This window comes from Colias croceus, chromosome 20, assembly GCF_905220415.1.
Source record: "Colias croceus chromosome 20, ilColCroc2.1".
NCBI lineage: Eukaryota > Metazoa > Arthropoda > Insecta > Lepidoptera > Pieridae > Colias > Colias croceus.
Window position 1 is genome coordinate 860,443 of NC_059556.1, and position 16,357 is coordinate 876,799.

At 31.2% G+C, this 16,357-nt stretch overlaps 1 protein-coding gene across 1 annotated transcript in view; it reads left to right on the forward strand.

Moving 5' to 3' along the window:
* The first annotated feature begins 4,905 nt into the window (after positions 1-4,905).
* The window catches only part of LOC123700954 (NGFI-A-binding protein homolog), a 30,468-nt gene continuing 19,016 nt past the window's right edge, over positions 4,906-16,357 (forward strand). The window contains exon 1 of the mRNA XM_045648337.1: positions 4,906-5,230. Coding sequence (XP_045504293.1) covers positions 5,107-5,230 — 124 coding nt within the window. The 5' untranslated portion in view covers positions 4,906-5,106. The remainder of the gene's footprint in view (positions 5,231-16,357) is intronic.

Below are 16,357 nucleotides of genomic sequence, written 5' to 3' on the forward strand. Positions count from 1 at the left end.
TATCACCGTGTAGAAATTAAATAACTTCAGTTTTAAGTTCTGAATACTGTTATATAAATTAAGTAATTACTTAACAAGCATGTACAACAATTTTGGCAATAGGTAGTGTATCCTAAGTGTTTGTGATTATGTAAAATAACTTTTTATTGAAAAGGCAAGTGAAAGCGAAGCGCTTAATTCCTATACTGTCATGTACCTATACAGTAAACTTGTAATAAAACTATGGGAAAACCCATGAGGATCAACATAATATTATTATTATATCCCTTTATATAAAATACTGAAACGTTTCAATGTTACAGCTAAATGCCATGAAAAACAAAGTATTGTAAATTTTTACGTAAAACCAATAATTTATCTTTGCTTATTTTCATGTAATTTCAAACGCTGGAAGTGTCAGCTGCTGTGACGTAATCATTTAACTTGGCAACTTTATTGGTAACCATGAAAATTCCTCGAAGCTAAGCGTGAAAGATATTTTCAGGAATGATACACGTGTGAATGTCTTCAGTGTGAACCAGGCCTAAGCTCGCTCGATATCTGGCGACGTCGATGAAATACTATGAGTTCCTTTAAGTTTTTACCGCGTTGCCGCTTTTTCAGCGCCATTTGCATCGTTCGCGGCCATATTGTAGTTTTTCCCGCGCGTCCGAAACGATGGCCCGTTCTGAATACAGCCGTGTAAAAAGCTTCGGCCAAATTCTTGTTTTATTAATGCACATTTATGTGTAAATCTTTAATGGAATTAATTAAATTTACATTACGACATGCATTTGAAAGGTTTCCACTAACTTTGTTTTTGTATTTGAACGTCGTATTTGAAATTATTTTCTTATAGGAATAATTTAACTGAAATTTCTTATGAGAATCTTTCGAGTATCTTTTATGATACTAATAACAAATTTATTTGTTTTATATGTGTAAAAATGTATTGTAGTGTGAACTATTCTTTTTATTATAGTTACTAGTTAGTTAGTCAGATTAAAAAAATATTAAGTAAGTACATTATCTATAAAGTTAAACGCTAAATTTTAAAATGTTACCTACTAAAAAACGACAATAAGAATCGATAACATGTCGTCGTTTAATTTTTTTTTTTACCTACATGTTAATCAATGTATAATCATTTGGATAAATATTTAAGAGAAACAAGCAAAACTGTTCTCGTTGTGTGCGCATTTTCAATAATTTTCCACGAAATTTTTGCCTCAAATTATTTACTTAGAATATTCATAACCCATCAAAGTTTCCGAACGAAATTTCAGTTCTCGCGTTACAGGTTGCTTTGTTCCAGTCGCAGCCCGAAGTCGTTATGAGATTGAAGAAAATGTTTAATGGGAGGCTTGGCTGAGCGTGAGAAAATACGGATTGGAGAGTCTGCTACCGCGTTGCGGCTCCGAAAATGGCGGCTTTATGTAATACTCATGTTGCCAGTATTATATTAGCGCAGAAATACTGATTAAATTCTTGTAACGTTGTTGTTCTATTTGATTATATAAACATTTTTAAGTATTTTTCTTTTATTTATTCCTCCTGTCAAATTTAAAAGATCAGAATACATCGCCCATTTTTGCAAGTGACTACTATCAAGCTAATTTTCCGTTTGTAGCTTTATTTTGATGAGACGCCCAATAATTTCGTGTACGAAAGTCTCGATTGTGGTAGCTAACAGAGATAACAAGGATAAAATTTTTTGATTTGATGGTTCTCAAATATTTATTACTAACTGAATTTTTTTTTTCAATCTCAAGATAATTACCTAAATTATTCGAAAAAATATTTGTCCTACAAAATCTATGGTTGGTTCAAAGAGTCCCCCTTTCCAAGGTGTATCGATAACGAGGTCATCATAAATGATTACTAACAAGCTGATTTTTTTTTTATTTTCACTTAGTTAATGTTTATATAATTCAACAGACATATTGTCAAATTTTTGACAAATTGCGTAATAAATATTTGAGAACCATCAAATCAAAAAATTTTATCCTTGTTATCTCTGTTAGCTACCACAATCGAGAGTTTCGTACACGAAATTATTCGGTGACTCATCAAAATAAAGCTACAAACGGAAAATCAGCTTGATAGTAGTCACTTGCAAAAATGGGCGATGTATCCTGAACTAATATGGATAGTATAAATAAATGTTTGAAACCTTAGATATGCATCAAAAATATATACATATTATGTACTTAATGAATGTATGTTATTTGTACCTACGTGCTGATTTGATAATGCCCAGACACATATTATTAGATCCTACCAAACAGGCGTGTTATCAATTTTTGTTTGTATGTATTACATAATATTTCTATCTATTTAGTATTTACACATGTCAGTGTTAGAAACAGCTTAACCGATTTTAATGTAATTTCCACTAGACATAAAATCTTTTTTATAATAAAAATAAGCTATAATAAAATATCTTAAAGCGTGAAGTGGCGAGAGTGGTAGCAAATCTGAAAACCTGTCAAATAATATACTATAGTACACTATTATCCGTAATTTGACTTTTTCAAAAACGATTGTAAGCACTAAAGTAAAGACCGTTCGTCGCTCAACCGCCAATCGCCACTTTCCTGGCCTCAGTTTTTCTGTAAATAATATCTAAGGGACTATTAAGGCAGTGTAGGTTTTTCCTCGGCCGGTGAAAGGTTGTAGTGACGCTTGATAGTTGGAAATATGTCGATATGATAAACCTACCTGTACTGTGGGAAACCTTTTTGTGAAAACAACGGAAAAAAATTATGAGAACCGTTTTAGAAAATTCGCGCGCGCTTTTCTTTTTCTATGATATCTGTATTGGAGGATGGCTTTGTAGATCTGTGTTTTTGACGAATAATATTTTTTGGTAAAATACATGGTAAAATATTAACATTTTTAATAATCACAATTTTAGAAAGAAGGCTTGCAATTGTGATTAAGTAATGGGTTTTTGAAATAGGTACAACATTTTAGGGATATAATTTTTCATAAAATTAATATCTAGATACCTATTATGAAATTTAATTTATTTTGGCAACATTATAGTAATTATAGTATTCTTATTAAAGCCGGTTTAGACCTTATATTTGATCCATCTTAATTTACAAAATAAACCTTACCAAAATTGTTAAACCAAAAAAAAGGAAATCAATAAAAAATAGGTCGGGTTAACTCGTTCGTGGCGGAATCAAATTAAAAAATGATAATCAATTGCAAAAGCTTAATTCTCGATTGGCCCCAAAAGTGTTTCTTGGAAAAGGTAAAAAACTTATGAAGTGGCCGTGCCGACAACGGTATGGCTTGATTTGCAAAAACAATGTTTTAAAAATATAGGTTATGCGTTCGCGCGCTTTCTTTTATGATGATTTTTAATTTTATCTGTGGACTTTAAATTGTAACTGCCTCGCTTGTATATTCGTGAAATATTTTTTGTAAAATTAATTAAGTAGGTATATAATGTAATTGTAATGTGTGTGTAACCAAATTTTGAAAATAAGTAACTAGGTAAGTATGTACATATTATTTTAATTTAAAACTATTATAGTTAAGTAAATCGTCCTGAACTTTTTAATTAAAATTGAAAAAGTGGGGTTTTAAAAAAATTCACGAGAAAACTGCGTACGAATAATTAAGAATACCCATTTTTTAAATTCTGATATAAACTTAGAAACTTAGTTAAAAGAAAAGCGAAAGTGGAGATAAATAAATCGTTATATTTATATTTACAACCTTTACCTGTAGGATGGAGCGATATAAATACTTACTTGAAGTACGGTCTACTTTCATAAATTTTGAAAAAAACTTTTTTTATTTAACTGAATACTTCCCTTGTTTTATCTAAACTACAGTTATTCGTCTGTACTTCGTAGGTATAGATGATTTGTGATGACGATTCAAAAGTGCTTCTAGAAGAAGTCTAATTGAATAAAGAAAATATTATATTTGAGTTCAGACTTAAGTACTTTGAGGACTTATTTGTTCTATTATCTATAGCATACCTAGCTTAGATACAAAGTTTAAACTCAAAGGTAATGAATTTCACTACAAAGAAAAATAATAGAGGAAAATAATCGTTAATTTCTTATTTGCTGTGTTTCTTCAGAGAAATCTACATTTAACTAAAATTTTAGAAAACGTATCACTTGCACTCTTGGTAAACTAACTGCAGAAAAGCTATGTCATAAATGGTGGAAAATGTAGGCAAAATTCCATAAGTGAAACACTTGAACGGAATAAATAATTTTTAGTTAGATATAAGGTGTTTTTTGGAGTGAAACCTTTTAAGATCGCGTCATGGCAATACCGTCTTAAGTCTTACCAATGAAGTTTCACTTCTGATCCGTGTGTTCGTTTCATCAGGAAACGCTGTACCTATAGAGGAACCATCTGCTTGATAGTTATTTTGAGTATTAGACAAATGTAGGTTAAATTAAAAATGATGTAGGATTACCGTTATTACCTACGCGAAAAGTCTCTTATCTCTCAAAGTTGCGCTGCGTCATAAACTAGTGGTCTGAAAATTACTACAAATATGATAACAAAGTATCTAGGTATCATTATATTATAACCATTTCATAGTGATCCTCAACTTACATTTAATTTACCTAGGTAAAAGTCGTAAATATATGTATATAGTGTTAAAGTAATAGCAATAAAAGTGTATCGTCGATAGAAGCGTATAATTCCTTGAACCGTCTCGCGATCAATAAATGCGATTAAAAAATTTCAAAGCGACCCTCATGCAAACCCTTTCCGTCCCTTCACATAAAGACACACCGTACATTCATAGAAATTCGGTTATATCCTTTTTTATGTGAAAGTGTGGGTCGCCTGGAGGGGCTGTGGGGTGCTGGGCGGGGCGTTGCAGCTGCACCGTAGGGCTCCGCCAGCGACCCGCAGCCTTCAGTCGCGCGTTCGCTTCGACAAGTTAACGTTGCTGCGACTATCCGAACGCATCCCGCGCGCGCCAAATTCAATTACGAATTACGAACGCGGATTACATTTCACATTTATATTTCCAATTTTAAATTTGTTTTTATTTATTTATTTTTATATTATATTTTTAAGCTGTGTTTTGATATTATGTCAAGTTGACAGAAAATAGTTGTAAAGTTTGGCGGGTTAATGTGTGCGAGTGAGAAGGGGGATATGGAGAGCCCGGGCGAGGAAACGGGACGGCCTGCGCACCCCCCCGCCCAGCAGCCCAACGGCTCCAATAAGATAATCGGAAGAAACGTGAATGGGACCAGTAAGTCACAATTACTTTTTAACAAGCTTTTTTGATGCCCAAAAATAGCCTTGCATAATTAATTTGTGAAACATTTTAATATCCGATGCCATTTCTGTAGCAGATAATTATTGTTACAAAGTTGTGTTTCGTAGAATCGACGGTGATTAATAAAATTGGTACTTCATAAAATGCAACACCTAAATTTTAAAAGAAAATAATTAATGTTTACTTTTATATTTTACTTGGCTTAACTGTGTAAATAAAGTAAGTACTGCTATTTCTTTTATAATTATTAATTAAAAATGATGGTATTATGTAGTTTGTTATTTAAATTACATGCAAAGTACAGAGTAGGTAGGTAATTAATAAGTAAACTGAATTAACAATTTTATATTCAAACGTAACATAATAGGACGCACAGGGTCTATTGAAACCATAAATAATATTCAATAATAATTCGTCGTAAAACATTAGTAATGCATGTATCAAATATGGATACCTACATGAGTTCTTATAAAATATATTTAGGACGTATCGAAATGATAAATATTCATTTTCATTGCCGGTTAAAACTTAAAAGGAGAACAGCTTGATCTCAAAAAACTCGACTCACCGAGTGTTTCATTAAAACAATTGTAGTTTTTGCGCTACATCTTTACAATTTCTTATATTTGTTGTTAGTTTTAATTGTGCTCTTGAACACTAATGATAAATAAATTAACAATTATTATTTTAATTTCTACGCAAATATGTGTTCAATAACATTAATTATGCACACATACCCAATTAGGAGAGATTTCTTTTGATAAATTATATAGATATATAGAAATAAGATTAACTTAAAATAACTTATAGTCTAGGTTGGGTCTAGGTTACATTTCAGTCGTATAAATATGTAAATAAATACGATGCGGAAAAGTATATTTTGTCAATTATTTCACAAATAGCACAGAATACTTAGTAGTAATGCATTTTACTAAGTACTTATTTTCAGATTACGGTCAGTTTTTTTATTTACTGTTTATTGTGTACACAACTTTATCATTATTATCCAAACCCAGCAGCCCCCGGAATCACAGACACAATAGAAAATCTATTGTGTCGCGGTCTCATTGGGCCGCTCGTCGGTCAAATTCAAATGTAAAATCCATCTATGTTCTAATGCACAAACATTAGATTAACTTTAGGAAATGTAATTTATACTGTAACTGAAAATATGTTCAGTTTTTCAGATGCGACATTTTTTTTTATTTTCACCATGTCTGAGTACCTAGGCAGGTATAAGCACAGAATACATAATAGTAGCTAAAGTAACATAGAGGATTCATAATTATAAGGTATTTATTTGGTAACCCATTCATAGATATTCGGACTATTTTATATTTTCTATTTTATGAGTACCTACTTGGTATGTATTATCTATTAACTGCAATAAGGGAAATAATTTTTTTTAGTTAGGAACTTCGTTTTTTTGAATATTCAGGTGATAAAATCAAATTCACATACTATGCAATTATTGAAATATACGTTATTAATTAGTCGTTATAATTCTAAATTAAAATAAAACAAAGCTATCATAAATATTTATTTAACAAACATCAATTAATCCATTCTTTATCTTATAAATGCGAAAGTAACTCTGTCTGTCTGTCTGTTACGCAATCACGCCTAAACTACTGAACCAATTTGCATGAAAGTTGTTATGGAGATATTTTGATACCCGAGAAAGGACATAGGCTACTTTTTATTGCGAAATATGTACCACGGGCGAAGCCGGGGCGGACCGCTAGTAAGAAAATAAAACATTTTAATTAACGTACACTGCGTTCATAAAAATCAAATATGGCTACACCAAACGCAGTTGACGTTTATATGAATAGCGCATTACGGCGGGAAACTCACAAGAAAATATTACATACGAATCGCTCTCATCGCAAACGTACAATCTTTTTGCATCTGTGTACAAAAACGCATCGATTCAAAGAAACTGACGATGGGATTGGAAGCCGTTACCGCCGTAATTTGCGTTTTTACTCAACCGCCGGGGCCCGCTTTGTCTTCGCGATGGCGGTTTTTGTTCGCGCCTTAATGGTGTGCGCGGGAAAACCTTTATGATACTTGATAGTGATTGCATTTATGAAGTATGGTACATCATCAGAGCAGATCATTGCTTGGATACAGTTAATTGTAGAGTTATTATCTAATGAATAGGTAAACTGTAGTGCGAGCGTTGCATGGAATTTTGAGAACGCGTTTCATTGAGTTTAGCGAATAGATAAGAATTTACAAAGATCATAGAAAAATTAAACAATTTTATTCGTTTCAGGGTTTATTTAGTCATTTGTAAAATAATTGGAAGGATCAATATGCATTTTTTTATATAAAAGAACCGAAAGAATGAATGAATAAGAATAATTTACCAAATACCTACTATCCGATTTAATAAAAATAAATTCCCGGATTTAGAATAGCCATTGTGTAGCTCTTATTAATTATAATTTATAATAGTCAAGAGAAAGCTAAAAATAATGATAATTCTATATTTTAATCAAAAAATACTTTTAAAGTATCAAGACGTGTTGAGAGATGCATTGACGACAAAAACTGCATCTAACGTATAGAGTGTGATATAAAAACTGAGCTAGAAAGGAGGAAAACAGCACTACAACAATATAATGTTTTATTCTTGATGACTTGTTACTATATTGGCTGTGCTATAGCTTGCTGAAGAAATAACGATTTTGATACTTAAATGTTTTTGTGAAATTAAAAGTATAATATGTATAGAAAAAAAACTGATTGTGCGGATGGATTTTAAGAATATAATATGCATTGGATTGCTTTGAAAATAACAATAATACACAAAGTAACTACGTTTTTATAGTTGATTTTTCAATTAGGTACGACATGCACACATATTATAAATACATAATATATTGCATCTCATAGTTTATTATATATTTCATGAGAATTAAAATAAAAAAAAACCCATCCTTTTTATAATCAAACACGTTATAAAATCATAAAGAAAGGATATTATATTAAATAATAATATGTGAAACAAAACAAAATATTTTATTGAAAATTACAAATATAATAAAAATATTTCAGTCATGTTTTTAACCTACATAACCTAGAATTATAAAATGAACAATGAAGTATATCGACTAATATGTTTAATATAAAAACAACAAAACGCATTAACTTGGTAGAGTGAAGGAAAAACCGTGGAAATGCGGGAAAAACAACGCTCACATGCAGTTCACAAAAACTCACTATTGTGTACTGCACTCATTGTGCCACTGAAAAAAAAAACAATAGACAATTTATGGTATTGCTAATTGGCATAGACTATAACGGTGTTTCTGTCTTCTAGTATCTATGACATGAAAATAATTAAATAAATAAATAAAACGTAACTATATAAATTAATAACATGAATATTTACGTAATACATTGTGTTTAAGTTATATGATTATATTTTTTAAACACGGCTGAAAACATTTTATTTCATTAATGCACGCTATGAAAAGAAATTATGAAGGGTCTCAAGAAAAATAAATACTTTAAGTAATGTATTTAAATTTAAAATATTCTCATGTACCACTTTAAATTATTAAAAACAACGTTCCAGCTTCGTTCAAAAATGTATAAAACGTTTCTTTACAAGCGGAATTTATATATTTTGAATGCAAACCCTCATACAGCTGACCTACAGAATAAAAACATCTTTTATGCAAATATTTGAATAAAATGCAAACGTAAAAACATATCTTGAACGTACTCAGCTGATAATAACCTGTGCCATAACTACGTAGAGCGTCTGAAAAACGGAGCGGAATAAAAATGGCGGCGAGAAAAAGCGCGCGGAAATTCACGTTCGGTTCTGTAGTTTTTAAATGTTTTACAAGCATTATTGCAGCACTATAATTGTTATACAGTCATTAATAGTTGAATAATCATTTTAATTAGCGCTTATTTTATAAAAATAGCGTATTATTAATACGTATACATATCAACTAAAAACAATAATGTATTTCTTCAAATAACAAAAAATGTATATCATAAAAACAAAAACACTTTTAACATTCGTAAAAAATTACATGTTTAATTTCCTTTCCAAGGATCTCCAATTAAGTCTGTACATTCATTCTATACAGTTTTTTAGCCTCCCAGACGGGCCGGAGCCCGCAAAGACTTTTATGAGGGACGTATACAAAGTAGCTTGGAGGAAAATTCAATTTAATTCACAAAATAGTTCGTAGTATCCGCAGCATAAGTAACTTAATGAAATGTTCATTTAATTGACTATACTTTGCATTTGTTCTCACACCTAACGTTATTATTTCCGTAATTATTTTATACTAAGTATCTGCTCCGCGCGGTTTCACCCCCGTGGCTCAATCCTCTTCTGTTGGTCGTAGCGTGATGATATATTATATTCTATAGCCTTCCTAGATAAATTAGATAAAAAGGATATCTTGCCGATGAATAATGAAAAACAATGTGATTGGCAAACAGTGAAAAATCCCTTTCAAACATCCTTTTAAATTAATAATTTTTATTCCACATACTTAAGGCGCAGTAGTTTCATTTTTTACATAACTTCCTTGTTGACTTTGCTTTAAAATAAAAAACCAACCTTTAGATATTATACAAGTTGACAAACATTTGCTTTCCTATCAAAAACGCTTTAGCCACAAAGACTGGTTTTTTCAGTCTATCCGTTTAAAAAATCCTTTCTCCGTTTCAACAATACACGGTACGTATGCAAATATCTTTGTCTTTTTTAATCTATGGTAGCCATGAGGCATCTGTCATATCGCATCTTTACGCGCGAAAGAAACCGAATGACTTGTTTTTTTTAATTGTCTGTGGTTCGAATAAAGAATTGTTAATGTTTAGAGATGTTATAGTCGAGCCAATTTAATAGGCAACATTTGACGTCTATCAATTTTATCTTCAAAGAGAGGTAACCTGCTTAAAAACATCGATTAAAGTTTATTAATCGATACGGATTTGAAACATTTGTCAATCGAATTTATTAATTTATGATGATTTTTATTCACAAGTAATCAATGCATTCGATTCTAGATGTCAGATTTCGATTTTTAGAGTAACGTCTCTAGTATTTAAAAAGAAAAAAGGTTTATTGACACAAAATTGTAGCGACGTCAGTTCTTCAATTCAGAAATTGATTATTATGTTTAGGATGGTTTATCAGTAAAATGAAATCTTAAAATTACTTGTATCGGTCATTATTATTATAAATATGTAATCGTAATTGAAATAAGTTAAGCAAATGTGCAGTTCTAACAAAACGAAATATCATGTTATTCTATGTCGTCGTTACTAGGTTACGTTGTTGAATTTTGTTGAACTGTCAAATGTTGCCTATTAAAATGGCTCTACTATAGAGGCACAAGAAATTGAGATTAGCATTTTATGTTTGACAATGGTATTTGTTTCATTGATCATTGGAATGAATTGAGAAGGGTTTTAATGATGTAGCCCAATTCGAGTAGGTAATATTAAAGCTTAAAGTGATAATAAACTAAAAAAAAAACGTTTTCTAGAACTTAATAAGTGTTAAGTAATTGATTTGACAATTGTGTGAAATTGAAAATTCACAAAAGAAATATTTAGTAGAGTTGGGTAGAGTTGGATCTAGACACGGATGATAAGGGATATATAATTATTATAAAGTAAATTATATAATTATGTACATAAGTAAACTATGTTAACATTTCTAAAAAAACTAAACATACACAAAATACAGAACGCCCAAACGAAATCTGCTAAAATACAAAATCTTTTGTAAGATTGTGAGGAAATTTTAATTTAAGTTGCATTCGGCTATATAATTTAGTGTACAGCAAACAATAAAATTAATAGATTGCTTTTTGTCCACATTCACAACCTGCCTCGCTTCTTTTGATAATGAAATGTATAAATGTTTTTTCTCGTCTTGAATTTTCATGAGCACAATATTTATAGAGTCGCAATTATGTGGTCCCTCGCGCCCTCGCCATACACAATATTATCGCAAAAAATGTCAGCATATTCTCCTATCGAATTTGTGTTTTTATACTGTTAATTCCTCAGATAATGGCTGGAGTCAGATGATGGTAAGAAATCTCGGAATTTTAGCGGGCTCGAGTCACATTTTTTGGGGGTCCGTTTGAATTTCAGATTTTATCTGTGTAATTTTTTAACGTGTTTTGGGTAAGAAGTAGAATTCAATGTTTTAAAAGAGGTTCGATTTACAATTTGTTATTTTTTTGGATGTAACCATGGCTTGAAGATCCTACAACTGAATTAGAATTTGCTTTATCTGAAGGTACCTGGATGAAATACTTACTATAAATATAAATCAGAATAGTAAAAGTTCACTACATTAGCTTAGATATTATTGAATATGTTTAGTGGCAGTTAAGGCGTCATTATACTCGTAGAGTATTTTAAATAAAAGTGAAGAGAAAAAGTTAATTGTATTCTACAGAACCTTAAAAGCGCGAATCAAATTCACGCTTAAGTCTTATTTTTTATTTATCGCCCGGAACGCGGCGATTTTGGACGTTTTTGCAAACCCCATGAAAACCATAATGGCATTTTATCGTGTATAATTCTGTGTCGTTTATTATTAATAATGAACCCCAATTTTAATAGGTTGTAAAAAATATAGATTTGCTTATTAATGACATGATTTAAATAAAAATTAGCAGATTTTAATTAATTTAATGTAATTAAAATTAACAACGTAACGTGGTTATCTAAATTTTAAAATTTAAAATATATTTAATATAAAGTAAACACAATATAAAGTAATAAAATAATATTAATTTATTTGAACGGACCACATGCTACTTTTTCATTGGATTTTGCGTTAAATTTTTTCAGACCTTTATCATTATGAAGTTTACATTGTATAGAGTAGAGACTTTTGTCCATTTATTTTCAGGTTCAAACGTACAGTGATTGGGCTGAAAATTAAAATTATATGATATATTCTTGCACCGAATAAAGTCATGTAACATCAAGAGAACCTTTTCGTCGCACGACATGTCTTACAAAAACGTCAAATAAATATGTACATTCATTTAAAACAGTCGTCAAATTGCACATGCATCTGCAATTTGGAGGGAATTTTTTTGCAACAAAATGTTTTTTTTAATCATACAAGATTGTTAATAGACTGGAAGTGGGTCGCGTCAATCATTAACGCGGGAAAAAAATTAATGGCGCTTATGTTATAGCTGTTTCCATGTATGGTTTAGACTCTAGTGTGAACAAAAAATATTATTGCTTTTTATGATTTCACAATTATGTCTGTCTTGAAATGAAAATTGTTAATTCTGTTTGTATACTCGTTTGTGAAGAATGCGTTTTTGTGTGCAGTTCGTTTTTTAGCAACAATGTGGTATAATTTGTAATCAATTAAAGAATAAGGATGGCTTGGAATTAAGGGTAGGTACCTTTTTTTTAAGTGGGGAAATCTTCCAAAGATACCCACGGCATGACGGCACCCGGGGAAGGAGTCGTGGGTTATGTCGGATTCTTACCGACCAAAACCCCACTGTGTTCCGTCCGTTTTAAAGATGACCGAACCAACCGACCGAATTAAGGATACCTATGAAAGTATTTAGAAAATTCAAATTCACTTGTTTCATTTTAGTCTCGAAAAATAATAATATTAGCAGAGCTTATTTTTCAATGTTATATCCACCATTTAGCAATACTGATGCTGTAAACAGCGAAGCAACCACTTCAGAAATTTTCTGGACAAATAACTTCCTTTTAATTACAATAATTAGAATGGAAATAAAACATTTACGTCAAAATACATGCAGTTATTACACAGATATGGTTATGATGTGCAAGGAACTCGAGCATTTAACACTTAACCTGGTATGGTGTTGTCAACTGCAGAATATGGTGAAGTAATCAGTGGCAACTGGCAACATTTGAGTGATAGATTACTGATTCTTTAATACTGGATAAATGTAGCATAAGTTTATTCGAACATGAGCGGTTTTGTCGGCTATGAACTATGAAGCTTTTTTCAGGAAAGAATGTGCGATTTCATAGTGTAGAAATAAAAGAAAAATTAAAATCTAAGCCAATGTAATTTAGAAGAAGAACAAACTTAAAAATTATTACGAATAATATTTATTTTTTTCTATTATGCACTTAATCTTAATGTAACGGTAGGTACCAGAAAAATAATTATGGAAAGTGAGTATCATAACGTTCATTTTATTAGAGTAGAAAAGATGAAATAATTTTTTTACCACAAAATATCTTCTCTCTCTGCCTTTGCTCCATGTTTGATTTAAAAAGTACAAAATTGGCGCCAATTTCGCATGACTGTTCTGCCTTTACATATTAAAGAGTAAAGACGTATAAAAAACTGAACCCTTCCGCGTCCACCGTGATTTGAAGGAACGGACAAGTCCGATCTAATCTCGGCAGCTGCTGGGCAGATGTTCCTCACCTTTGACGGACAAACGAAATGACAGACCCACATTTATGCCCCATACAAAATTATACCCACACTACGTAAAACTACGATCCAATTTTGATTGTACACGCCTTGAAGATAACTATTCCTTAAGGGTGAAACTAAATGCTATTCAAAAATGGAATTTATTGCGTAATAGAAAGATTTGTTTAATGTTGTCTGTGGAAAGGTCAAAGACCTTTGATACAGATACAACCATTGTTTACTTTTTTGACAGGTGTTGACAATTGATTTTTGACAGATTTGAGTTATTACTGGGTCATTTAAGAATATTGGAGATTATTTTTTTGGCTATGATCAAATATAATAATATTTTTACACTTGTACTGAAGTAGTAAATGTATTTTTCATTTCCTAATCTATTCATATTTCTTTTAGGTAATAAAAAATACCCATTGTTAGAAACCACTCGAGTTTTCATAAAGGTTGTTTATTACTAAGTTACGATACATAAATTTAAATGAAACTCAATAAAAAGTTGATAAATAGTTATGCAAGTAGAAGGGTTAACTTTCAATTTCTTCATTAATTAATTAACGACCACAGCACATGTTTTGACTGTCCATTTTCTACGCTTTCTCCAAGCTCTAAGAATACGCATACATTAGTCAAGTTAACCCTTTGCCACCTGTTGCATTAAAAAAGCGTCAGTTGTATTTTCCCGCTCTTTTTTGACACCGACGACCATAGAGATTTGTTTTATTCCTTTTTAATTGTCAATTTGAGTTGTGGGTGAGGATGTGTTTTTTACGGGTTAAATGATTTTAACGAATCGGAAATAACATGTGTCTCTCGAATTCATTTGTCATTAAAGATAATTTTATTGTGAGGGTTAGTAATTCGATTTTGATAGATTTTTATTTTTATGACGCATTAAATCCAGGAAATGCTTCAATGCTCAGATTGGTAGCTCGATTAAAAAACATACAATTGTGATTCCATTCATTTAAAGTTATTTGTCTTTTAAGAACAAACACCATTCATTTTTTAAAACATAGATTTAGGTTGCCTATTCTAGCAAAGAATATATTAACATTGTATGTACCCTGCCCTACAATATTACTTGATTTAAGGTATATAGTTGCAGTAAATAAAATTACTGTCAGTTCGCCAATTAATTATTTATAAATTCACACGCGTGCGAACAGGGCGCAGTGGACGAGGGAATACCTAGCATTCCTGCGTAGGTCTTGTTATATGATGTAAAGACTGCCTTGCCTTGTTAGCCTAGTGGTTAGCATGTGTATTTAGGGTAGAAAAAAAAATAAGAATAGACATTTTTTGAGTTTTAATGATTTATCAACAAGTACTTTTTGGTTTTATAAATGCAATGTAAGTAACATTGCATTTATAAGTTTTAATGAGTTTATATGAGTTTTAATGATTTGTCAACAGGTAGTCAGTATTTTGTTGGTTTTATAAATGCAACTAGATTTCCGCCCGCGGCTTCGCCCGCGTTTGCAAAGGAAAACCCGCATAGTTCCCGTTCCCGTGGGATTTCCGGAATAAAAACTATCCTATGTGTTAATCCGAGTTACCCTTTATATGTGTTCTGAATTTCATTGTAATCGGTTCAGTAGTTTTTACGTGAAAGAGTAACAAACATCCATACATCCATACATCCATACAAACTTTCGCATTTATAATACTTATTAGTAGGATGTAAGTAATATAAGTTTGGTTAAGACAAAAATATTTTATTAAAATAACAATATTTTAATTAACAACATATGCAAGTACATACAGGTCATGACATACATAAAAATATAAAAAGTACCGTGAGAACGCAGCTACGACCATTGTTTTGTGTCTGTTTTTTTCCTCCGTCACCTGTACGAGGGACACAGGGAGGCGAGAGGGCAACGTAAAAAACTTAATGATTCACAGTGATTTGAAAAAAGATCATTATTCCGTTTTATAGTCTGTGGTTATTTCAATCGAATAAGATTAATTTTTACGTTAATATATTTTTAGTAGATTAAAAAAGAATTCTCACAATTTTTTGTGTGTACAAGGTTTCTACGTAACTTTTTTTTATTATCAAAAATGAAGATTTTTCATATTTAGATAATTAGGAAACAGTTTATGTTTAAATCAGTTTAAAAAGTCGTTTATATTATATGGGTTTATGGTATATTTTATGTATGCAAGGCTACTAACAATTTAATGGACCATTCCACCCATTAACAACACCACCTTTACTTCATCAGATAATCCCTTTTTATCGAGGATCGGGGCTATTTATTATTCATACTTGAGCAATATCTCTTTTTGTGAAGACAACTGTCCACTCGCGACCCCATTTTATAATTTTTTACGAGACCTCCATACAGTCCTCTTTTTGTCTATGGTCATGTTTGATGTTCTCACGGAAGAGGTTGGAATCAGATTGAATGGACGCGAAGAAAAAATACGGAAGGGTTGCCAGTATTAAAATTATAAGTTTGTTTTAACCGTAAGGTGCCGTCTGTGGGAATAAATGACCCCAGTATTTTGACTTCCGGGAAGATGTATAAATGGCCCTAATGAGAGGATGTGGATGGATAAAAAGCGAGTGGACCATACGTCAGAATGGTTAAGTAATTGAAAGGTAAATTCTTTATGTCGTACAATGTGTCGATGTG